The sequence below is a fragment of the Pempheris klunzingeri genome, chromosome 21, assembly GCF_042242105.1.
Source record: "Pempheris klunzingeri isolate RE-2024b chromosome 21, fPemKlu1.hap1, whole genome shotgun sequence".
Classification (NCBI taxonomy): Eukaryota; Metazoa; Chordata; class Actinopteri; order Acropomatiformes; family Pempheridae; genus Pempheris; species Pempheris klunzingeri.
In genome coordinates this window covers 11,519,941-11,546,888 of record NC_092032.1, presented here as the reverse complement: position 1 = coordinate 11,546,888, position 26,948 = coordinate 11,519,941, and the positions used below count along the sequence as shown (strand labels likewise).

The window sequence follows — 26,948 nt, the reverse complement described above, 5'->3', positions numbered from 1 at the left end:
ACATGCAGACCACTGACAATATGGGCAAGGCTCTAAGCAATATGTGCTCTGCATTGTATCTCACTGTAAAGGTCGACTTCCATACAATCAGAGCTGATTAAGCACAGAAACAACAATCTAATTATGCATGACAGTGAATTAAATGTATTTGATCCCAAAAGCACTGTATACAAAACAGTCTGGAGTAGATTTCAAACCAACAAAGTAATGACCCATAGCTGAATTTAGTTTTGTATGGCAGCCGTTTTCGGTTTTGCATATTAAATGGATATTTGTCAGTGAATAGGAGCATATGCTTCACATCCTTGCATGGAAAAATGTTGTTTGTATAGGAGCAGAGTACCGTTTGTTCAAAAACAAGGAAGTCAAGGTTTGTGAAATATTTGTCATGCCTCCCTTTGTTTTCCCTTTGTTTTCTATTAAACGTCACACATGCACAGTTTTCCAGAAATACTTGCATCTGATGAGTCATTCTTGAAATTATCCCTCTCAAATGATAATTCCCAGGCTGCTTTGTTGAAACCCTGATTGCCAAGATCGTGAACAAAAGCATAAAACAAGGAAAAAATTACCCAGATGTTGATCCCAGAAGTTGGCATGTCACTTCTTTTACAAACAGAAATGTTTTTAAGACTACCAGTGCAGCAAACAAATGTGTTTTTCTCAGGAATAGGACTTTTTTCTACTAGGCTGTGCTTACTGTATATGAATTTGGAGCTTTTTCTGACAGAGGAAGCTGGATTCACCACAATTTACAGGGTCTATAAATATTGTCATCATTGCCCAGAAGAGGGATTAACCCAAACAGTCTCGCCCACTTTAATGCTCAGTAAAGTTTGTGAATCATCAGTCTTGTAGAACTTTACTAACCTCAAAGCACATCCTGTGAATATGTAATAAAAATAAGCCTAACTTTATCTTGGAATGTCTCAGGCCATTTACCAGAGTTATCAGGGATTTGTCTTATGGGCATTATTGTGTTACAGTTGTTGTATATATGTAAAACTGTTAAACAGTCTCATTTAAAAATAGGATTTGAATGAATAAATTATACCAACTCACTCTCAGTTACTGACTCAGAATTCTGTACGTTGACTTGGATTATCTCTGCCTTTTTCCTTCCAGAGGTTGAGAAGGACCTGGCCAAGCTGGCAGAAGTAGGGAAGATGACCACTCGGAGCTCCAATAATCCGCACAGTAGCCTGCTCCACACCCCTCTGCGCCACAGAACACTACCTGACACACTCCCTCTAACCAGCCTGGTCTCTAGACCCCAGTCTCCAGCTGGCAGCCTCTCAGGCAAGCCCTGTGGTGTGGGCCTCCCTTTGCTGAGCCCCAAGCCAACCTCCCTGGCCATGGGCCGGACTCAATCTCCCAGCAACCCTGGGAGCAGGACTCAAACCCCCAGAACGCCCAGCAGGCCCCTGACCCCAAATAGTTTACTGACACGCTCCACCTTTAACTCTGGATCTCATAAAGAGGTGACCTTCAGGAGGTCACGGAGCCGCCCTGTGACACCCACATGTCAGCCCACACATCCCCGACCGCTGCTCACCCCTCCTGGACTAAGCACTACAGACAGCCTTGGTGCCAGCCTACGGGCCTACCTGTCTGAGGTAAGACCAGAAACTGAAAGATATATGTTTAACATAAAAAAGGCTTCATTGCTCACTGTTGAGAGGCCATATGAGCAATAATGCATGACAAGGTGTCCTATTATAGGACAATAATCAATTGGGAGGAGGCAAAGTTGAATTGAACCACTGTTTTCACAAAGTCAATCATTTACAAGGCAAAGACAGCTAGGAGATCCTTATCATTCGTTTACCAAAAAACCAAAAAGGAAAGAAGAAGAAAAATGCTGTAACTGTATGATCTAAGTGTTCATTTTAGTAATAACAGTGCTGTAACTGTCAGTGTTAGTTTGACATTTTGGAAAATGTGCATTATTGATATCACTCTCATGTCTGTTCATAGATATAAAGGTGTAGCCACACGACAGTTAGCATAAAGAAACAGCTAGCCTGGCTCTGCCCAGAGATAACAAAATCATCTCACCAACAAGACAGCCAAAAAGTAGTCCAGCACATAACCCCCTGTTAAACCATAAACATTTTTCTGTATATATTTTTTAGCTTTGGATAGAGCCAGGCTAGCTGTCTCCCCATGATTCCAGTATAAATGCCAAGCCAAACTAACCATCTCCTGGCGTGTAGAATGGTATTGATCTTGTTATCTATCTTTCGGCCAGAAAGTGACTAAAGCTTTTCACAAAATATTCCTTTAATTGACACATCTTCCACTGCCACAGTCTGACTCTCTCCATACTACATTTTAGTTATTTCTCACATATAAGATTCACTCACCAGTTAAATGGTTAAAATGCACATATAGTGTATAAAACAGAACCAAGTTGTCAGAAACTTTGGGTCATCTACTGAAAATCACTACAGCCTTATTGTAGTGTTAGTATGGTGAGAGTGAACTTGTGTGCTGAGCATTAAATAGGCTCAAAGTAAAGCTGGCTGTAGAACATGAGAGCCTCTACACAGAAAGATTACGACAGAGAGCACCAGCACACGCAATACCACACATGTGCATAACCTCACAAACACACATGCTTCGTGTGGGGTTTAGTGGAGAGTCATGGAGGTCCGTACAGTAGGATGTCATTTCATTGTGGCAAGTCTAGCATAAAAGGAGAACTTTCAATGGGATTTCTTTCTTATATTGCTTTAATGATTTACTTATCAGCGACGCTGTTAAAAAGCTGTTTTTGAAGGCTTTAATGGTGGGCAGGAATTTTGCAGGCCCTCTGAATACTCTTTGACAGTTATGCTAATTGACACCTAGTGAGACTATCCAAAACACCAGCGCACCCAGTCTGCTTTTATTGAGGCCACCTGGTACCATGTAGAAAGGCTAAAGTCCCTAAAGGAGGCCTGTTTAGAGAGTTAAGATATACATATGGGATATACAGGAGTTAAGGAAGGGATATACAGGAATGAAAAGGTGGCTTGTTTTCTTGTCTTTCTTGACTACTAATTTCTTGCCTACATGTGTAATCATTTAAAGGATTGGGTCTCTGTGTGTGTTTGTGTGTGTCCGTTTTTTTTTTACATCTTTTGGTTGAAAGTTCATTTAAAAGTGTTGTACATTCAAGTTCTTTGACCTGTTGCTCCATTTGGCCAGCACCAGCCCAATTCTCGAATACCATTTAGTGGCCCGGGGCGTATCAATGGGTAGACCTCCAACCACTCAGAGCAATCAAACCTGCTGTGTTACCATATCGTCCTGGAAGTAGTGCCAACATCTGTTCTATTAACAAAAGCTTCAAGTGCAGCTTGTTGTTCTTTTAGAGAAAACATACTGTTCAGTTCATGTAATACTGGCGGATTCAACGTTCCACATCAGCAGCAGTCGTCTTGGTTGTTTATGAAAATGCTTCAACGGCATTACACTGTCACTCATTTTATCAAACCTGTCCAGTATTAGATAAAAGGTGATTGACGCGACCTGGGCCAGGTCAGCTGCAAATCTGTCTGAGTTGTAGGGTGGCCAGATATACCTGCCAGAGCAAATAAAGCACGAGCTCATAGATTCATCTGGTTCCCAGGCTGCCTTTTTATGGGGTTGTTGCAGGACAAAACATGTATCTGTTTGAATTTAAGGTCATTTTAAAATGAGTTTAAATTTAATGTTTGAAATCTAAAACTGTTAAAGGAGATCTTGCAGCTGGATGGAATACATATTTCTGTACATATGTTTTCCATTCATTCACTACAAGACTTTAAGACGTGCAATATATGTAGAGAGACAGATGAAAAAATTCAAATTCTGTTTTCTAACCTTGTTTCTTCTGTCTGTTATCTTCATGCAGTGTGAATTAACGCAGTTCTACATTATTTCTGCTCTATGTTTTATTTTTCCATATCAGGATGAGTTTTACCAGCAGTTACAGGCCATCAGGCAGCCTTGGCATATACCCAGTGACACAGACAGTGACATCCTGGAGCCTCCTGAACAGGATAAGAGTGAGTGACCCTCCTTTTTTTTTTTTTTCCCAACCCTATATTTCACTGGTTATCATCTTCTCCTTCAGGCTCTCTTCCTCCCCGGTCTTTCAGTTGAGTCCACAGTTCACAAATCTGACAAATCACCCTCTAATGTTTTTACCTCATCACAGTTTCTTTATTTCTTTCTAAGACATGAGGCCCATTTCACTACTGTAATGTCACTTTACCACAGTGAGTAACTCTGTGGCTATAGATCTATGAAAAAGTGAAGATTAATGTGCAAGTATTCCTTGTAAAAATTTTGAGATGGCGCACAAGGGCCTGACACATTAAAATTTCCACATCCCACAGTTGGGTGAAATGCTGGGGAGTTTCATGGGGGGAAACACTGTCATGTAAAATTTTCTTTCCTGGCATCGTGCAAGAGATATATCTCTATTGAGATCCAGTCGATAGACATGAACGGTTCTTGCTTGAAGGTTGTAAATCCAGTCATAGCAGTGGCCTGGCTTGGATACAGTACAGCATATTATTCTGGCATTGAACATGACAGAATTAGATCAGACCTCCTTGAATGTTCTAGTCCATAAATCACGTGAACGTACGAAGAAGTTGGACAGAACAAACAGCACACTGAGAATTTTGCTTATCAGTCACTGATCAGTCGAGGCAATTAAAGTGCAACATTTGTCCTCATGGTGGCACTAAAAGCAGCATTGCCTCCTTAAAACCAACATGGTTTTTCCCGCTTGGAGCATGAATGTCCTAATTCTTAGATTATTATGAGATCTGGTCCATAAAGTTAATATTTTTGCATAGGGATGTCGAAGGCAGAAAGCTTAGAAGTGGAAAGACAGTCCACAATGCTTACAGATCATCCTCTGGTCAACATGAATGTGGTCCGTGTTTGTATTGGCAATCTACTCAAGTGGTAATACATACACAAATTTTGGCCTTGTAAATGTTGCAAAGTCACTAAAAATAGCTAATTCTTTTTGGGCAAGGAAACAATATTTAACTCAATGGAAATCGAGCCGTTGTTTTTTGTGATATTTCTTTAAACCGGAGGCCAGAAGAAAATTCTGACCCTCTCAATTTCACAGTAGTCTGACTTGTAGCTGCCAAGATGTCTTGCTCTGGACCGTCATGTTGGATGGACAGACAGATCAAAACCCCACCACTACTGGGGCAAAAAAAGGCAACTCTGAAGTGAATTTATGGCTGAATCCAAAAATTATATTTGCTATGAATCCAGAAATGTTCTCAAATTAATGTAGCCCTGTTTTCTCAGTAAACAAAGCATCAGCATCAGTTACTCAAACTGAAAATCAAGTGCATGTGGGACTCAAAAAGAAAGCTTTCATTGACGTTACAATACAAGAATTCCAGTCAAACAAAAGATCAAGCACGCAAATGGTTGTCACATGGAAATATAACCCTACTGACAAGTTCCTCTAGAGGGTCGTTGTTTCGCCAAATGTGTATCTTGCAAAATGAATGGATGCATTTTCCTAATAGCCCCTGGGGGCCTGCTCTAAGCTGTGGCAATGGTAATGGCATGTTGAGAAAGGATGTGAGCCACACTGAATTAGAGGTGGCTCAGACGCAGGGAGAGAGAGACTGACAGAGAAAAAGAGACCCAACAGCCACAAGACGTGACAAAACACTTTCTGGCGTGAGAGAGGGCCCACAGGACCGTTCGCTGAAATCTGGTTTGTATGTCTTTGTGTGTGTGCATGTGTAACTGTGTGTATTGAATGTGTGAGTGAGTGTATTAGTCAGGGTAAGACATTAAAATGGTTTTCAGAGAGCTTTTTTTATCTCCTTAATCTGATTTTCAGGCTTTTCAGGGGTAATTTTTTGACCTGTGAAATAATACAGCTGAATTGCATACTGCAAGCTGAGCGCTCAAGACTACTCAGACATTTTAAAAATAACAATCTGCAAACAGAGGAACAGAGTAATAATCAGAGAAATCGTCTACTGCCAACATATGTAAACATTTTCCCAAATTACTCAAAATCTAATCAAATTTACTTAATTTCTTCTGAGTGAAAAAGAGAGAAAAGGGGAACAAAAAGTGAAAAAAGAGATTTTTTTTTTTTTACAGCCATTCCAAATGCAAATCCTTAAAATGATACCATAAAACTTGTGGCTGTAGGTGTTGATTCTGTAAATGTACCTGTGTGCGCATGTGTGTCAATGAATATGGGGCTCACTTCACTGGAGCAGTGACACCCTCTTCCCAGTATCGCAGCAGATGTGTCTGGGCTGGCGCCAAGTGTATGGTGAGAGCTAAATAATGTGGAAAAAATCCATAGCTATTTCCTGTTATTCTATAAATTTCCAAAATGGGACAACCACACATACCGCAATGGAGATGAAAGAAGTCTGTCATTTTTCTCACTCCTAACCCCTTTGTTCCTAATGACTGTGGCTATCCCACTGAGCACATTAGCTAACTCAACATAGACACATACAGTGGAAGTAAATCACTAGGTTACATTATACACTTGTCTATATTGCTTATAGGATTCGATATTTACTGTGTTGAGGTAGTCTGTGTTATTAAGTAAGAGTGGATTACTAACTGCAGAACCAGACGTGGACATGTTGACCATCTGAGCATAAACACCACAGTCCTTAAAAAACAATGAAAAAAAAGTAATGTTTTGGATTAGCTTCAGTTACATTATGATGAATGAATCAAACTGTGTGCAACTGACTTAGTAAAGAATCCGTTTACTGTTATGCTTATTGGCTTTCTTTCTGAGAGCTGTATGACAAGATTGATACCACTCTCATGCACTCTTGTGTAAATACAAGACTATGAGGTTACTTTTGTGTTTTTTGTGCTAAACTATTGACACTGCAGTCAAAACATGTTTTATGTGCTTGTTGTTCAGCTGAATGTCATGGCACATGGCAGCATCCACTGCAAGGGAGGGAGCTTTTAAGTCCACTGAGAAGATGGTGCACAGGAATATCTATCTAGTATCTTTATGCACAATAATAATGACACAAAAGTAACCTATGAGACTATAACCTGTTAGCAAAGCATAGCATAAAGAATGTATGTATTATATAAAGCACAAGAAGTGCTGGTAGGCGAGCTGTTTCAACCCTTTGCAGTCGTCAAGCTGCTGGCCGTAGCTTCATATCAAACTGATGTATGAAATTTGTGTAAGACAGTCAATAAGCATATTTTCCAAAATATCTACTCTCAGTCATCATGTTGCCCTGCATGAATTATTTTCTTGTCAACATTTTTTCACAGGTGGTGCACGAGACGCCAATAAGAGATCTGTCTTTTCAGGTGAGAATGTGAACAGCTAGATGCTTCACAGCATAGCTCGGACTGACTTCACAATGCACTGTGTCACGTGCATCACCAGAAGCTAATGTTGCTATTGTAAGCAACTGCCTCAAGTTTAGAGAGTCTCAGTGTCTGTCACAGTGTCTGTCAGTGACCTCATTTGTAGAGCCACAACGTCTTACCCAAATAACTACCAATGAGTGACTTACTGTAGAAGCCTCCACCTTCATTTATGGACCATTCAATTACCGTCACAGGCTAAATGGAGGGCACCGTGGCTCTGACATGTGATTGGTGGAGGCTGGCCATGTGTGGTGACAGAACAACTGCTGCCCAGTTCCATTAAGTCACTTGGGTTCTGAGTTTACACGCAGCAGACAGCGTCGACTCTCAGCGTCAACATTTGGGAGAAGGAGAAAGTCTGTCTGGTTTGAGGTTGTCTGCGGTTCTCCTTCTTGTGGCTCTGGAGGTGCCCACAGTTCCCAGTGTCAGTGTGCCAGTCTGGAGGGAGATCTGAGAGCAGGCTGCTGCTGCTTGGCTATCAGAGAGGCCAGAACATTGCCACGGCAACCAAACTTTAAGCTTGCTGCTTAAGTCACCCCAATCACTGCTCTCCCAGAACTTATTGTGAAATATGGTCGTTGGAACCAACGCTCGGCAGCACCAGGCCTCATTTTCCGTCTCCTGTTTATCTATGACATGTTCAAATATTTAACGGCTGTTTCACAGTAATTGTCCCAGTTATTATTCTTATTAGCGGTTAAATGTGTCTGATTTTTGGTTTCTAGGAGACTGATGTTTTTGTCTTTCATTTTTCACAGGCCTATAGTGACGAAGACCAGAGACATTGATCCAATCAAACTATTATGCAAACCACTGGACATTTTCAATATGTGTACAGAGACAATTATTTTTATAATTCATATGAATGAAAAAAAAAGATTGTATACTTTTTTTCACAGATATTTCCTAGACATTGTACTGTAACTGTATGACGAAATGTGAAAATATTACTTCAGAATATGAAATATAACATTTATTTTTGTTTGCTCTATAGCATGCTATTGAACTTCCATGTGGAGTCCAGAGACAGATGCATTTTGTTGTTGACACTTTTTCTAGGCCTAGTGCATATTCACATTGTGAGGGCAGCACACTCATGTTAAGAAAGTGTTTATTGAAAAGATGTACTGTTTTTCAAATAGAAAATACACAAGCGGTGGAGGGAATACAAGGAATGCTGTTATATTAATTAAAATGATTTGATGCACATGTCTCCACTGTTTTTGACCTGAGGAAAGTCAAAATTTCAAGTTGTCACCCCGTCTCATTATAAAACACACTGAAGTCATTATCTAAATGGCTCAAACTGTCATAACAGTCTCTGTTTAATCCCGTCTTTCCCAGATACATGATCTGTCTAACTTTGGGTCTCATACGTACTGCGGTGCTGACAGACACACAAGTCTGCTCTGAGCATGACTCGATCGCTCCTGTGTGTTTGCCTGGGCACGTGTTGGTTAAACTGTGGTTGTCTGAGTGTTACACAGGCGACGTCAGCTTTACAGACACACACACACCACGGACACACCCTCCAGCTTTAGTCTGATCCCTCCATTCGAACCCTACTGAGTTTTGTGGTACGGTGCACACCGCAATGCCAACTTCAAACTCTGTCTCAAGGGATGTGGTCAACAAACTAACTCGACTCTCCAGTCCCATTTCACTGAGGGTGATTCCTGTAAGAGGATGTGTGAGAAGGCTAATCACGTAAAACCCCATCCTGTAAAACATGGTATGTGGACTAATGTCCCATGTATTTCAGCACATCATGTGTTCATTGGAAAGGGATGTGGTCTGTGGAAGAATTTGAGGACATGGCATAATCGAGTCACAGCGGTGTCTTGATATAATCTTTATATCACTATAAACAATATTTTCCTCAGAGAAGGGAAATTGCGATTTTCACATTACATATTCCATTTTGACTTTGTTGGACAGGAGCTGGGACTGTGTTCGCCATCTGTTCTTGCTCCGCAGATCACCAGCGCTCTGACTCCGTTTCTACCATCAATATTTTCTCTGAGTTCATATGTCTCCTCCACTCTTTCATTTGTTATGTCAGCAAAATATCAAGGCACGAGGAGCTCTGGAATCAGGCAAGACAGTTGGTGAGATGAAGACTTAAATTACTGCCACAGATGTCACACAAAGACAGCGCTCTGATGATTTTCCTCCCTCTGTGTATCTATGAATGTCTCAGTATGTCACAACTTATAAAATTGACATGCTGGGACCATTAATGATACGCTTCTCGCCACAACTTGTATAGTATCATATATCAGATTATAACCATGTGACATCTAATTGATTATTCCAACGAAGATTGTGATTGTTCGTATATAATCTTTTAGCTCAAACTACATGCATCTTTATCAGTCACATATGGCATCTTATTGAGAATCAAAGAGATGAAGTTTCATAATATTAATACCATCTCTCTGGAGTATGAAAGCTCCAATATCTTCCTGAAGTGTGTTTACTGTGCAGGCTCTATACACACATACGCACATTCAAAGCAACTGCAAAAGGGCCACCCAGGAATAGCAGCAGACATCACTGTACTTACTGGGAGATCTGGACCACCATCAATGGTCAGCAGACTGACCCAGGTCTTAATTTACAACTGAGCAGACTGGGATTTATCCTGACATACAGCACAAATAAATCTATGGTGGAAGAAAGAGGTATGCTTTGAAGGCATATAAAGTTAGTATCATTCACTGCTTGAAATGAGAACGCCAACTTGTGAGGCAGCAATCTGAATAAGTAGCTAGTTCTTCAAACTACTCCATATATGATTAAGAGCAAGCTCCATATTAAACCTCTTTTGTGAGAACTTCTCTGCAGAACCAGCAGGGGAGGATTGCGTGGCTGCTTCCCATGGTAATTTAAAATGTAATCAACAATCTGGATTTTGTTTTCTGTGTTCATTGAAGTGAACTGTTCTCACAGAGCTAATGAAAGCAGTGTCCGCTTCTCTTTAGCTGGTAACTTATTCAAATCTGTCATCAACATGCAAGTTCAAGTGCCTGAGGCAGGAGTTTTGCTCCACTAAAGTAGCTTTGTTACTAACAACAGTTGTCGTAATAAACATTCACAGATACAGTAAAAGCTAAAATAAACAGTCTAAGTATGAACCGTGTCACTGTAGAGCAGAGCCGGGGTTCACATCTTGTTATCGGCGCTGACTTGTTGTTCACAGCCAGCATTGAACTGTTCCTCACCACAGGAACTACGGGTGTACTATTACTCCAATCTTAAGCATGTATTTTGTTAACCTCATACCATTTGGGGGAGTTGATGATTAATAAGAAACATCAAAGAAATAAAAATTGAGCATATATAATGCCTAAAATGACCACTAAAGTTGGGTGACAGTGAACACTATACTTCTGGTGTTCTGCAGCTGTTGCCATCCTGTCACAGTGTCATTTTACAATGTCTTAGTCATTACTTGGTCAAACTGTGCCAAACTATGTAGTGGAGCAAAGGGTGATCACAGAGATCAAACGGCTAAAATGATAATATTTATGAATAACTGAGTTTAGTTCTACAGATGTTTCTTTTACAGTGTACTGCAAAAAGTCTTTCAGGGCCCAAGGCGTGGGAGTCTTCTAACCTGCAGTTTTAATAGAGGTCTCTACAACAGAATCACTTCATGTCCCAACACATAGGCTGCAGTTTTTATTTATTTTCAGCCTGCAGAATGCTCCAGCATCTCCAGCAGCTAAAATTGTAACAACTTCTTCTTCTTCTTTTTCTTTTTCTTCTTCTTCTTCTTCTGCTTCTTCTTCTTCTTCAGGTCAAACGTACATTTCAGACATCACTTCTGGCTGCCATCTTGTTTTTTTTTTTTTTATGGACAGGTCAGGTAACTGATACAAATGTTTAAGGTGCGACCTGCATGCTATTTTTGTTTCACACTGTGATAATTATCTGGAAATGTCAGCGCAAGAGTTATCTGAAGACCCATGTAGCGTATTTTCGTAAGTCTGGCTTGTATTTTTACGAGGAAAAACCTGAACCCACCTCTGTAATTCAAATGTTTTTAGCTTAAAGTTTCTCGCTTTAACTACACTCGACGCGCGGCCACGTTCAAGTTCCAACATTAAGCACATTTTGACGGTAAGCTAAGTTAATTATTAAACTTAAAATTCTGTTGCTTGTTGGTCGATTTGCGGCTTATTTTCTTAACAAGATGAATTTAACATTCACTCACGTTGCACTGCGTTTGAACAGCTTCCTGAGGTGAAGCTGTTCATGAAGCCCTCCCTCTAACATGCAGCACAAAAGCAAAAATGACAACCCAGTGTAAGTGTGTGATCGCTTTTGGTGTTTTATTTTTGTAGCATGTAAAATGTTGTGTTATGTGAACACACTGTAAACCCATTTCCCGTTCAAGTATGAATTGTTTATCTTAGACCTCAGGCAGAAGGATGAAAATGGCCTGCCACCATCTTCACCCCAACACTGAAAACCAGAAGACATCCATCATTGTTGTGTGGATAGTTTAGGCTGTTAAGTTTGGCAGGACTTGTGACATGTTGAAGGACTTACTGTCTGTGTTAAACAAGTGCTACGTCTTTTTCTAGCTGAATAGTTTTCCTCAACATTTTCAGCTCTGTGCTGTGGCAGTTTATTGGCCCTTCCCTTTTACATCAACACATGATATAGTAGCACAGACATGAGTTTGTTTTAATGCTTTTTTCCATAAAGATCACAGTGTCTATCTCAATTTTTATAACAAATGACATGGAAATGGCTCATCCCCTTTGGTGCGTTATGTTTGAAAGAAAAAGATCACTACTGGCATTAGAAAATGCTTGTGTGATCCTTTGGAACGTCGTGTATTTAATGTTGTTCCAAAGAGTTGTTCAGTAAATCCAGCAGGATTACATAGTGGATGGATAAACAGAAATCCTGTTGTGATCTCTGGCTGATTGTGAGGCTTTTCTGTCAAATCTCTGTAACAGTCACAGAAGGCCCGGGAGTCTCCAGAGCACCGTGCACTTTAAGGGTCAATCGTAAGACCTCGGCGTGCAACAACGGTAGTCTGAGCTGTCTTGTCTGTATCTTCCTTTTCTTCCTCGCACGCTAATTTATGGTTCTTCTCCCCTGACCACGATGCGGTCAGTGTCCCAGACGCTTGGGGATCCTTTCAAAGGCCGTGCTGTATGTGTGTTACACATTGGCAGGCCCTGTGGTGGGTGAGGCTTAGACCTGGGTCAGATGACTCATCCCAGCTCAGGGTTTGACTCTGGACCTAGGGAATCTTTGTGCTCATATTAGACTTATTATTGTTTCGAATGTAAGTCTAATCTTGGTCCGGTGGTTCATCACGTCTTGGAAATGTGGGTGTTTTATTCCTGTCTGGAATGGACTGAAACCAAATATTGTGTCAAGGACATGAAAGCACTGTTTACCCGATCAGATGTATACCTATTATCAAACTGCTTTGTCTCCGACATCCAACTATAGCTCCCTCAGGGTGATGTGGAACACGTCCACTGCTGTAGTTATATCTGGATTTTCTTCCAGCATCAGAGCCGATGGTTTCACTATCCTCTACTTCATAAGAGCCAACGTTCCCTCCGGATCCCTGCTTTATATGTTTTCATTAACATATAAAGTTGCTGTGAATTTATCGAGTCTGCACATGGCGTTTTACTCAAGCTGTGATTTATTATACAGTCTCATGCAGCTATATTCTAATTGGCCGCCTGCATAACTTTTAAGCTTCCACCAATTCATCAAAGCCTTCTGCCAGAGGCTGCTGATGGCTGACTGGGTTTGATGTATCTTTGGAGCCTTAATAACCCCTTTACTCACCTTCACCCTCATTGATTCTATGCAGCATGGGACGTTTTGTCATCACGCCGAATATGAAATAGAAAGCATCTTCATAGCTGATTTGCTTTGCCGTAGTTACCCTTTTAATCCAGATTCCACATGTGCATAGTCCGTGTGTTTACTCATCTGCGTGATTTGCCATGACTATTCAAACATGAGCAGAGAACACTAAAGCAACATCAGCTCTGCCACCAGATGATAATTGGATTCATATCCCAGCTGAAGCATTGTCGTGTCGCTGTCTTCCTTTGTTGAAGGAGCGGATAAATATTTGTGGGATGTTAAATGGGGTACATTCTAGAGATGAAATGATAATAAATTCTCAGGTCTAGCTTGCCAGATTACATGATGTAAAACTTAAACTTTTGCTAATCACTTTGGACACATTAGTGGCTTGGTTATGTCTGCCCTTAGCAAAAACCATACTACCGTCATGAAAAACCATAGCCCATTCTCTGTGGACAAACATAAATTTTGAAGTGATCTTTGAAACTTTTAATGATTGTTCTGTTCTGTTCCTTCTCCTCTTGCTGTAATGAATTCTTAAGCGCTTAAGCAATCACAAATTACAAACTCAAGACGACCCATTGCTCTTAACCTCCTCATACAAGAAACCAAGTAAGCGGTAGAAATAATATTGAATCATTTGATTTGGCAATAAAGGCTCTTTTTTTTTGTAGTGTCCGTGTTATTTCATCAGGGCTCCAAGGGACAGCATGTAGGAAAAGGGTGGAGTAGGACTCAGAGTTGATGCTGTTACTGGCCAGTAGGGAGGGGGAGGAGCTGTGTGATCGGCTCTGTTCAATAATCCCAAATGGATCTCTGACTGCAGGAGATCAGAGGATGTCTGAACTAATGCCAGAAGAAGTTTGATAGTTTTAAGCTGCTTCACACCTGCTGCTACTTTTCTCTCTTTTCCTCTGCTCTCTCCTGTAGCGTATCATGTCCTTTAGTTGGCAAGCAGCGTTTTGAGTGTCCTTTTGTTGCCTTCTCTTTTTGCTCATACTTGTCAAAGCATTAGCTTCAGTCAGCTGATGATGGTTAAGGGCCACTGGCAGTAGGTCACTGTGTGGGAAATGGCAAAGGACAGATTAATTGTCGCAGTGTGAGTAACATCTGAAGTGTTTGGTTCTCTTCCTTCCCAATCACCAAGATGACGCTGTTTCCCCTCATCAAAGACCAACGCTGCCAAAAGTCTGATCTCAATTTCCCAGCAACGCAATGCGAAATGGAATTATTCAGAGGTCATGATACATTTAGCTTCAGCTCGGATGAACCGGAGCATGATGAATGGACCAAAACGTTAACAAGTCACATTTGTTGTTGTGGCAGAGTTTGTCATGATTTGCTTAAGATGTTGAGAGTATCAACATACAAGGAAGATGAATTCCCTGCACTTTTAACAGCAGAGTGAGGGTGCAATCCTGTCTGTGAGTCATAACTGGGGTTTTTTTTCTCTGGCCGTACAAAATGCTTTCCATTTTCTGGGTTTTTATGATTTTGAACAAAGGATGATTGGATGTCTACAAAACTGTCCCAGATTGTTCTTTCCCTACATCCACACTAAAGACAGCTTTAAACACCTTTTTTATTCAGGGCAATTCAATCAAAAGGTTGTTAATGTAACGTTTATACAAATTGTGTAACCTCCGTTTGAGCCACGGGAATAGACTTGACTCAAAAGGAAATGTTATGTCAGAAGGTAACACAGCAGGTAAGCTACCTCAACCACAGACTTTGTAAGATTATTTTCAGCCACACTGTGTGTTTTGCCTGCTATTAAGTAGGGACCACAAAGATCTGGAGAAGTGGGTGAAAAAAATGGTACAAACTTGTAAAACTCTGTAACCCACAAGTGTGAGTCTCTACAATATTTACTGTAGGGTAGGCATGCAGGCAGACTTAATAGTACATGATGTCATTGGTGTCAGCGCAGGAGAAAACATGAAAATAAAATGGATTTATTGGATAAGAGGCAAACACCACTTTTCGGTATCCAAAGCAACTTTGTGCTGAATGTGTAGAAACATCAGCACTACTACATAGGCTGTGTATAACATGGGTTATGAGCTTTGCAGCATTTCCACCCGTGGTCCAGACTTCACTGGAAGTCCTTTAACATAAGAACTATTGAGAGGTCTGCTCAATTTATCATTTTACAGCCTCTCTCTCTCTTAACCAGTGCTCTTTGATGATCCGTTCAGTTTAGACCTCTTAGGTTTATATTAACAACCTAAAAGAGGCAGTTATCAAATCATTCAGTCCTGGAACTGAACAAGAGCCATAAACTGTTTTTATTGCAAGAAAATTATTTCAAGATTACAGCCGGCGACTTCTGTGTACTGACTGTTCTGTTCTGTCTCTCTTTTATTATAACGGTTCCCATTACAAGATCAGCACACTGAATCATCCTCTGTCTCTTGTGGGGAAGAATCTTTGAATTGCTTTTGATATTTATGTCACACTTTGGCTCATCTTAAAGTAAGACCAGTGAATTAATGAAGCAAAGTCATTGATAACCGAGCAATTTTAGTGTTCCTCCATGATGTCAGTGACAGGTTAGCTCATAGTTGGACTTGTGTTTATGAACGTAGCACGGTGGATTTTAAGAGTCTTTCAAGTCGAGGCCAAACAATGAGAGGTTTGGGGCTGATACTAGTTTCTCTGATAAATTTCCATGAAGCTGAGAGGTGTTTGGGGCTTGCCAACAATTTTGAGGGAGAAAAGAAAGAAGAGCAACCAGAGAAAAGAGGGGAAGGTTAGAATCACTGTTGAAAGTTTATCTTGCCAGCATCTGTGGTGTTTTTGCTTTAGATCAAACGGGGAGATGTGGGGAGTGAAGAAGTGTGAGGAGGTTGAACTGTGCCAGCCCTCCACAAGAGGGCACAGATGATGTTGCTGAAGGAGGCTAACAGAGTCTCCTCCTGGGGTGTTTCTTGTAAGGACCCTTAATGTTGTTAAAGACTGTTCTGTAATGATGGCTCAATGCCCACCTAACCACACAACTTTGTTGAAATGACAGGACTGAATATATACAGGTTATATTCTTGGGCTCTGTTTTGAGTGTGAACGGTGATGGTGAAGTCTCTCCTTCTCCCACTAATGGCTTTCTTTAAATGCATTTTGTCAGCAGTCCCCATCATTTGCCAGAATAATTTCAACAATCTAGTGTTTTATTTTTAATAATGTACAAATTAGGAAAGCAAGACATCTGTTGTTAATAATAATACCAGAACTGAAATGATTTGTTGAAGAATCAATTAGTTGATCAACAGAAAAATAAAAAATTGAAAAAAATTAAGCTGAAGTCAATGTTTCACTCTGCCCAAATGTGCCAAATGTCAACTAAACAACTAAACTGAATGCATTATGGGTTTTTGACCATTTGTCAGGCAAAACAAGACATTTGAAGATGCCATCTTTGGCTTTAGGCAATCGTGATGGACTTTTATTCTGATTTCTGACATTTTATACATTAAATTGTCAGATTAGTCAATAATGATATTGATTTGTTGCAGCCCTAATTCCTAGTGTCAAATTAAGTTAACCTGTGGGGGGTTATCTTACTTTTAGCACTTTTAAATTTTTGACATTAAAACCTATTTATTGCAAAAAATGTGGTTGTTTAATGTAAGACACCTAGCTAAGTCAAAGCATTTCAGTAGTCTGTTGCTCTTGAGTGGATCACTTACTCTTTTCTTGTAGCTCCTCAGTCAGTCAGCAGAGGACTGGAGTTGTACTTTGCAACTCCAATGTGTGAATTTTAAAAGACTGCTGATAGAACTTGTACTTGTACCATTTTACATTATAAATTAAGGTTTAAACATCTATTATGTTTTTTTCTCCCTTCCTTGTCAGATTAACCACCTCTGTCTGCCTCTGCTTTCCTGAGCAGGTTGTGACGCAGGGCTATGAAGTGATCATAACGGTATAACCTGCCCTTTTAGCGCTGGATGTGAGACGCTGACACAGAAGAGCAGTCGGGGTTTGATTTACAGGAACATGTGGTCTGGACTGCTGTTTGTCCTTGCAGCTGGTGTGCTGTTACAGAGCCTTTGACTCTGTAGATGGCCCCATATGGTGCAAAAGACATCTGAAGTTGTCTTACTGTGTCTGAAGTTTTGCTTGGAATGAAAAGAGGATAGAGTGGTTTATTCTAGGGATGGGAACTTTTTACTGACTAGCCGTCTAAACCTGAGTGTGATCTTAGTTGACGTCAAAAACAATATTCATTCAACTAAAATTGGTGCTTTGAGTTTATATGTTCTTTAAATAACATCAAACCATACTTTAATCCCCAGTTTTGAAGCACAATTGATTATTGTGGGTTTGTCACCACTTTGCTGCCATTTCTGCAGTTTATCTAGACATGCTGCTCTCTTGGGAGGCAAAAACCCTTCTTTATGTGAGAAATGTAGTATAGTTGGAAATCGGAATTCTGCCCGTGCTATACTATTAGCCTCCTTTCCCCCATAAACCTAATTGATACCTAAGGCTAGTGGTGAAGTGTAAACAGACAGGCAGCTGGAGAGACAGCCATGTGTCTTGGATAGAACAGCCACCCAGCCCATAATGTAGAGCAGTTTGGATTGTTCACTCCCTCTTCTGTGGCTGTCAGGGCCGAACAGAGGCGAGGAGACAACCACACAAAAGAAATATTTGTCCAATCTGTCCAAGCAAACTCCCCAATTGAGGACTGAACTTTCCCATCGCATTGCTCTGTGTCCATGTGACGTGCAATTGAAAGAGGAATTATGCTTTGAACTGAGAAGGAGGCAGCCTTCGCATTTAAAAACATTTGTGAAGTATAATGACCACTGACAAATGATGCACCTGTTCTATTAAATTTTGACCTGGTTAGAATTCAACATATGAAAAATATATTTAGGTTCTATAATAATGAAGTTGAGTTTAGACTAAATAATAGCTTGGCAGCGTTTTCAAAGCTCCTTTTGCTTTGTAACATAACATTTAAAGTTACAAGCCGTACATTGAAGATAAAAAGATATTGGTTTTAGACCACACTTTCTTGCATTAATGTTTATCTGCAGATCTTAAATATGTTATTTTAATAAACCACAATAAAGGGTTTTCAGCCTTTTTAGAACAAGCCAAGTCTTTACGTCTGGACAATGATTACCATATGCAAACATCAAATATATCCTCATTGCACCATAGATGAAGGCTTGCCGTTTAAACACAATGTTTTTCAAAGTGCCATGGTCCACAGATCTCTCCACTGTTCATAAAATGTAGTTTCCTCCTGTCAGTATCTCCAGGATTCTCAGACGGCTTTGCTACCAGCGTCACAAAGAGCCAGGAAGTCTCGTTCTGTGTGCGACTACTAAAACGTTTATCTCTCTCAATTCATGAAAGGGTGTTGGGTCTACTGTCAAGAACCCTGATTCAGTGTGTGTGTGCTTGGACTCAAATGGTTTGCCAGTGTGAAGTGAAAACGGTTGCCAGGGCGGTGAAAGCAAGCTGTTTGCTCATGTCCAGATCCGCAGAATGGATGAGGACACAGATGGGATTTCTCTCTGGTGGACTTTTCTTCTGACCTAGCCACTCTGTGTTTGGAGAGACATGGAAACCTCAGCTAGAATGGACAGGCATCTTATTGAATGAGGGAAGACTTAGGGGTCTCACCCAGCAGTCTCTGAATAAGATGCTGAAGACGGGCAGTGAAAGTTGTGTGTGGGGTCGGGGGGTTTTGTTGAGATGAGGTCAATATAATGTGAATGGCCCATGCTGTCACCAATTGCTCTTTCCTTTTGACTTTGGGAATGAAAACATGTTTTTAGATACTAATGAACTTGCTGACCGTGTGCATGTGTGTCCAGAGCATGTGGTAGATTGATAAGAAATGGTGTTCTGTACTGTAGTTGTCTAATACAGCTCAGGCGCATCCGGGCCTTGCCCTCATAGAGCTGCAGTATCATAAAACTTCAAAGACTGGACTAAAGAAATCATCTGGGTCTGTTTCTCTCCATGTCGAGTACCTCTGCTTTTCTCTAGAGAACAACTGTGGGATTCACAGAAGAGCAGCACATTTTCAGAGGGAAGCAAAGTGCATCTCCAAGAATTGCATCCAAGAAACAGTTCTTGGCTTAAAGCAGAGGCCAACCTCAGTATATCTGAAGTTAAGGCTAATTTGTTGTAATAGGAGAGATAATGCTGAAACAGATTTTCTTTAACTAGTCTGCTAGTTATCTTTCCAACCACATGATGACTTATCTACATCTTTTTACACTACATTGCTTCATGAAAAGGTGTTGGTTGGTGGCCATCAACATGCCCTCTGCCTTAATTTAAAAATTTCCTGGTCTCAACAGGGAATTCTGCAGCTTCAAATTAACAACAAAACAAATAAAAGTTTCCAAAAATGAAGATCCCTAATCCACCAAAGTAATATGCTCCATGTTTCCCTTTGTCATGCAGTAGGTGTGAGTCATTCGCTTGTCGCCTGGCCTCATGCCTGGGACTAATTTGCTATTGGAGACCCTGCCAGAAACTAAATCATCCAGACAGCATCGCTCCCAGGGTCACAGGGGCATAAAGTTCCCCCAAGCATGATAGGGTGGCTTGTCCAGGAGAGATTTTTTGCGAGTGCGATTGGTATTTAAAAAACAGAAAAGGGACTCACATAAGCACGGGCACAGAGATAGTATGCACAATGTCAGCTACTGATGGGAATTCTCCCTCGACTGCAAAAGTGAATCCTCATACATGACTTATCAAAGGCACCAAGTTGAGTCAGTTAGTTTAAAGCACTAGCTGGTGTTGACAAGGATGACTCTAGTGTGTTAATAATTCCCATGCCTCATTGGGGATGAGTTAGGGGTTAGTGAGGGTGGGTTGGGGGGTTAGCGTCAGTGAAGGAGTTAAGGTACCTCAAGACCTTGTTCAAGAGTGAGGGTAAAATGGGGGTGGTGGGGTGGGTGGAGGGGATCCCTTTTGCAGTTGTGACTTGCTGACAGGTGTAGCACAACCATGGGTGAAAGGTCAAGATGGTTTCCATGGCAATACAGGTCTGGAACTGCTTCTGGTAACATACAAGTCCTGGTATCACTCCTACAGTGCAGTATGCAGCCTGATTTGCACAGCTAGCCATTCGTGTTGCTGAATTGATTGGAAGTGTACGGTGTCTTTTGTGAATTCTCACCAGCTCTTATTTTCTAAATCACATTTATGTAATTTTATGTTCATTCAGCAATTTCATAACCATCTTAGAGTTGAAATACATTGCACTTCTTCATTCTCCTACTTTTACTGTAAACATGAAAATACATTTTTTCCTTTCAGCTTACAATGGTTTGATCTGACTATGATTGTGGCACTGAGTGTTGATCATGTGTATAACAAGTGTATAACCATCAGAGATGATTTCTGTAGACTTTGAATGAAAAAAAATTGTCATTGACGTTCAAATGCATTCTTTCTCGTTTAAGATAGTGCTACTTAAAAACCACAGTTGACAGCAGAGGTGATGGAGGCTAGATGCACGTTAGTGGAACAGAACTTTGTTTCAGAAGTGCAGAATGGACACATTAACATCAGGTTAAACCAACATTGGGAATGGGAGTGACGCCAAGATCATTAGAGAGAGAGAGCGAGCGCTGGGCAGGGTCAGGTTACATGTAGTCGACCCCAGACCTGCCCTGAACCTGTCTGTCAGAGGAGAGGCAGAGGCCGAGAGGAGAGTGAGCGAGTGAGTAAAGAGGAGGAGGAGGAGGAGGAGAAGGAGAAGACTGATGAGTGACACATTTTGACACACAGGCTTTGCTCAATGGCGTCCATTCAGCTGGACATTGTTGCTTGCTTTGGCGTCGGAGAAGAGCCTAATCAGATCTGATGCTTGTATCAGAGCCATTTCAAGTCACAGCATCATTAACCAAGTTGTTTGTGTACTCTCCTCATTTTTGGACAGCTTGCTGGGAGTAAGATTGTATAAGCCCAACTGTCTGGTGATGTGTTTTCTCATCTCTAATGAAATCAGACGAGGTCCAACTTCTTTATCAGCCTACAGTAGTTGGTCATTAATGTCCGGTGACACAAAAGTAATTCTGCAGTATGGATCAGCGTCATGTCAATGGTTTGTGAAGCGATCTGCAATGAACACTGCGATCTCTGTGGCCTGGATGTGACATCATGCAGGGAGGTGAACCCAGCACTGGGTCAGGCCCTAATGAGACCCACAGAAGAGTCATTACAGTCAGTGGGAGAAAGTTAGACTGTTGAGAGTAGCAAACCGCCGGGTGGAGCAGGCCCCCCTCCCATCTCCCTCCATTCCTACTCCATCCCCCCTCCACCAGCTGGCTAGCAGATGGAACGACCTGTTGGCCAAGAAAGTGAAGGAGAAGCAGGGAATGTGGGCGAGAAGGGGGGAAAAAATTCAGTGACAGATATATTGAATGATAAGCAAATTTGCGGATGCTTGAATCAGAGCTTGGGGAGCACTTGCATATTTTCTTCCCTCATTGTGGACAAGTGTGACAAGTGTGTGTGTGTACGCAGAGGCGACATTTGGCTAGGGTCGCCGATTGGGTTATGCAATGTTAGCGTTTGGTGTGTTTGTTTACAAGGCTTGTGAAATGGAGGAAGTCAGACTGTGCGGGGGAAGGTGATGAGAACGTCAGAGGATGGGAGATGGAGAGGGTACAGGCCGTACAACTTGCACGGCTGATAAGTGTGTGTAAGTGTGTGTGTGTGTGCGTGCGCTTGCATGCCTGCATGTGTGTTTGTGTTGGTGGTCAAGGAGCGCTGCAGTCAGAATGATCTCTGTCCTGCTGTTATTTACCTTCCAGGCCCTTTAGAGAGGAAACCAGTGGGTGTGGTGGGATCAACAGGGACTTGTCCTCCTAGATTTATACAAACACCACCCCCTCAGATCGGCTGAGAGTTTGCTCTGTCCTTGTGTGTGTTATTGGGTACAAAATTTTTAAGCTGTATGCACAGGTGGTAGCAATGGAAAAGGAAGTCAGGTCCCAGTTATACTGCTGCCTTAGTTTGCTTTGGTTTCAGAAGATATATCGTTCCCTTTTTTATGATATTTGATAAGTTCTGTAAAAAGTATAATATGTGTATTGATAAAGTGTCTTATAACAACCCATTTTCTGTTTACTGAGAACACGCCTTCAAATAAAATGAGTGATGTCATGTTTGGATTTTGAGAGCCAATAGAAACCTATCAAAATATTTTGCATGCAATAGATTTATGGTTTTATTGCCATGGGACGGCAGACACACTTTTCTTATTAAAGGACAAGTTTGAAACACCTGAAGAAACATTTTCTTTCTGTCGACTAAGCTGTGCACTGAATCCCTCTTTTGTTTTTTATCTCCACTGTTTCAATAATCATAATGCATTTTTGTGTTGAAATAAACATACACTTGCTGATTGAGAGACCTCTAACACATTGTTGGCATGTTTGCTTTCATTTCCTGTAAAACTTGTCTCGTTTTTTATCACACAAGTATAAATCACAGCTGTTTTCATCGCTCCTGATGTAGAGCAGATCATGAGGCCAAGTTCAACCATGTGATGCAATGCGAATAACAGAATGAGGGATTCAAAGCTAATCTTCAAATGTGGAGACAAATATCTACTAAATTATCTTAAAAGCAACACAATGTTAGATATTTTTCATGTTGGGGTCGTGCGTGGATAATTCCATGTCTGTTTTTACAGTTCAGCTATTGTCTTCTGTGCATTCTTCAAGAGGTAATAAAACATAGACTGATCTGGTTTTATCAGCGTGACAATGCCCCTGTAAAATCATTTAACGTTTAAATGTTAAATGGTGACATCTGACCTGATTACCTAACACTCGTGATGTTATTTCTGTCTGAGAGTACTCCTCACTGATTGTTTTTGTTTTCCATCCTGCATGCTCCTAACTAACAAAATTCATTTGTTGTGTAGAACACACTCCTTCAACATAATCGTTGTCTTAAACAAAGTAAAACCAAGCTACTTGTCTCAAATATACTGACTAAATACTATATTGTATTTTGCATTTTAAACTTCAGTGCGTAAGCTTGTACTGGTAGTGTTTCCTGTAGTTATTCATAACTCACTCAACCTTTTCACAAACAAATACATGTTAGGAAACTACTTCAAAGTCTTAAGCCACTTCCCCTGGGTTTTTATAGCTGTGTCTCTTTCCCTCAGTTATGATGGAAAAGTGCATCTGCCAGGGTACACTGGGCCATATTGTAGGCCAGTGCCTCTCAACATCTTCTGTATATCAGCATGCTCTGCTCATCTATCTTTGGTAGATATTTTAGGGAAATCCAGACATTGAGACGCTTCCTTCTCCAGTTCACCTCAGTTTTCTTTCCCACAGCTGTCCAGATATTTTGGTGGTCTGTCCATCTCAGCAGGAGCACACTGTATATACTGCTATGAGGTGGTTCGCTTAGACTTTGTTGGGTCTAGAGTTGCAATGCAGTCCTGTCCTTACAGCTCTGGTACAGTAGGTTGATTTCCTTTACATTTAGAATGTGTCATGTCCTCAAATGTTTCCTGGTCTCACCTGTTTGAAAATACCTGTCAGGCCGGTTGCATTAAAATCTTTTATAAATGCTCTTTTGAACTTTAAGTTCCTTGAGAGCATTTGTTATTACTTTCCTGAATATTTTGTTCTGCGAGGGAATGTTTTTCTCAGTGTTTTGATGGACTCTTCACTTCTGCTGCTCTTAATACTGGTGACCTCACTGAGCAGGTGTTGTGTCCAGCTTGGCATTTCTAAAGTCTCAGGAGTTGTCTCCTTGGCAGTCTGCAAACTAATTTCAGTTTTTGCAGCTGTAGTTTTCAGCCAACTTTACAGATTTTGTTCAATTTCCTTAACTAATATTTACCAGAGCCTTAGATGATCAGCACCAGTTTCCTTTGTGAATGATGACTCCTTTAGTATCCATTTACATTCATTACACTCAGCTACTTTTTTTACAACAGTATGAATGGTAATCACTGTCATTGCTGTATCTCAAGTCAAAGCCCTCACTTCCTCTGGCCCACCCCCTTCTCCACCTCCTACCTTGCTCTCTGTTGTACCGTCCTTACAACCCAAGACTATAAAATGCTAATTTTCCAGTCAGTCGTCTCAATGTTTTGTTTTCGGCAGCTGAGAGCAGACCTGACCTGGCTGGGATAGTTTAGGTAGGTGAGGGACAGCTGCTCTGCAGCTCACTTACTGTGTGAGAAAATGGTCATCACAGGACTCTCCGCAGGGCTTTACTGTTCTTTTCCCCCCTGTTTTGTCCTGTTGGAGTTGAGGCACTGGGCCATTCAGACTCGTATCCCTGCCACAGCACAAACAGAGCTTCTGCTGTTGTCTGCATTGAGGGAATTTGTCCCAAAAGCTAGACGTCACCTGGCCATTCTGAAATACTCACTTGAGTCAGACTGAATATAGCTCTGTGTTCAAGGTTCAGACTTTTCTGCATCTTTCTTTATTGCTGTCTGCACTAAATGGCATTCTTGGGGGAAAAAAGACTTCATTTAATAATGTGAGAAACATGCTTGACTTGAAGTTTTGAATACCTTGTTAAACAGCCAGGAGCCTTTAAGTGAGAGGGATTTTATTCTCTGTTAAGTTTGGGCATAAAGATGGATGGCATCCTGTTGGGCTCATTGACCCACAGATGTGTGGCACCTATGTACCTCATGCTAAATGTGTTGTTTGTTTTTTGATAGTTCAGTATGTACTCAAATTAGATTTATGTCTGTCTGGGCAGTTGGTTAGAAGTTACTCCCAGAAGAATGTGCTAAAATAAACTGTTATGCCCCTGTGGATCCCAAGGGAGCACCCACAATTCCTATTACAACTGAAATCCCCTCGTCTCTAGTAGTGAAAATGGAAAATTCAGGACATTCATTGACTAATCAAGGGTAGTTGAGTCATTATACATTGTGACTTGCCTAGACTGTCTGTACATGTTGATGTTGTCCATATAAATGATTGATTTGAGATTGTTTGAACGTTCCTTCTGTGTATTATACTTTCATCACGTTCACAGCTATAGACCCTAATGCAGTTGGTATGTCTAAAGCCCCATGAAACTTTTTAATTAGTGTAAGCTGGTAAAGTGCTGTAAGTGTGAGTGGAAAATACCTCAGTGTTCTTAATAACCTACCAAGCAAGTCATAGTCATATTAAGTTAACTGGCATAATTTGTAAAGTGCTCAAAACCTGCAAGCTGTAAGCCTGTTAAAGAGATGAGGAGCAAACATCCAGGTGTAAGTGAATGTGTGTGTTAACGTCTGTTTGCTGTGACTGAAGATACCGGCTGAAACCTGCTGATAAGATCAGGAGATGCAGAGTTATTGGAGTCCCTCTTTGCAGGCTGTCATTTCCTCTTTTATGTGTCTCTGTTTAAAGACGTAATTGAATAACCTTTATTAGCCTGTTACTTCTCACCCTAGACGTCCTGTGCTTCAGTTGTGCTCTCTATCGCTTCTCTGTCTGACGTTGTGCTGTTGAGACAGGTATGATGCTGTCAGAAACAGTGGCTTCCAATGTAGCTGTATAGATGATAATATGAGGCTTTTGTGTGGATTTTCCATTTTCCATCACATTAATGGGTGTTAAATGAAGATGCACAGGATATTGTCAGTGTGTCTTTGGGGAGATATTACTGTAGGATTGAAAAGTTAAGTGGCATTCATATTGGACTGACATTCACTGCTTCACATCTTTATCAAGAGAAAAGATGTCTCTTTTTTTCAGTTTGGTCAAAGGTTTGCCCTGTGATGTATTTAGCACCTCAGCAATGTTTTGATACATATTCTCTCTTCTGTTCTGTCTTAAGATCTGAGCTCTGTCCATCAGTGACTATAGGGAGGCAAAGTGCTGACCCTCCTGGTGGGACGATATTTCAGAAAAAACTTGTACGGCAGTCAATGCCGAGAGACAAAGAATTTTTTGACCTTGTTTTTAATCCTTTTGAGCCTGCACACATGTAATGTGTAATGTAATATAACCTGATGTGGTTCATCCAGCGACTCCTAGTCCTTTAAAGCAGCTGGGAAGCCAAAGCCCTCTACTTGCTCCTGTGACTACATCCCAATACTAAACACACACTAGACACTGAAGCTTTAGCCGCGTTGGCCAGCTTGAAGTCTTCAACAGTTTTATGACAAACTGCGACTTTCTTAACTTGCAACTCGTTCAGACTAAATTAAAAAAATGTCTCTTGCTGTTTACTACTTTATGTTTATTTTATGCCTTTGCACTGGTGACTGCCATGGCTGATGGTATTATAATTTCGGGTTGTCCGTTGTATCTATGATATACATCCATACATCTGTCCCATTCTCATTAATGTCTCAAGAACACCTGACAGGAAAATTTCATTGCATTGCACACAAACGTCTATTTGGACTCGAGGATGAAATGATTAGATTTCGTGGTCATAGGTCATAGGTTACTGTGACCTCACAAAACATGTTTTTGGCCATAACTCTACGAATTTGTACTTGGCAAGTCTTGGCAGGAAGATAAATCTACTCTCAACCTGCCTGAAGAGGGCTTCAATGCTGTTAATCCAATCCAGTTGTTTATTGGTTTGGACCCCAAGGTACTACTATTAGTTCACCTTCAGCTTCAGGTGATTGTCGTTGCACCATGTGACGAACCTGTCTATCAGTCTTCTCGAGTCCTTTGTAAAAAATAGTCCTGAAGACAGCATGTTTCTCACTG

The 26,948-nt window shown here is 41.0% G+C and overlaps 1 protein-coding gene across 1 annotated transcript in view; it reads left to right on the top strand.

Annotated features, from left to right (window-relative positions):
• Window positions 1-8,511, top strand: part of c21h8orf34 (chromosome 21 C8orf34 homolog) — a 54,541-nt gene extending 46,030 nt beyond the window's left edge. The window contains exons 12-15 of the mRNA XM_070852853.1: window positions 1,126-1,616; window positions 3,938-4,034; window positions 7,294-7,332; window positions 8,154-8,511. Of these exons, the coding sequence (XP_070708954.1) occupies window positions 1,126-1,616; window positions 3,938-4,034; window positions 7,294-7,332; window positions 8,154-8,161 (635 nt within the window). The 3' untranslated portion in view covers window positions 8,162-8,511. The remainder of the gene's footprint in view (window positions 1-1,125; window positions 1,617-3,937; window positions 4,035-7,293; window positions 7,333-8,153) is intronic.
• The last annotated feature ends 18,437 nt before the right edge of the window (window positions 8,512-26,948 follow it).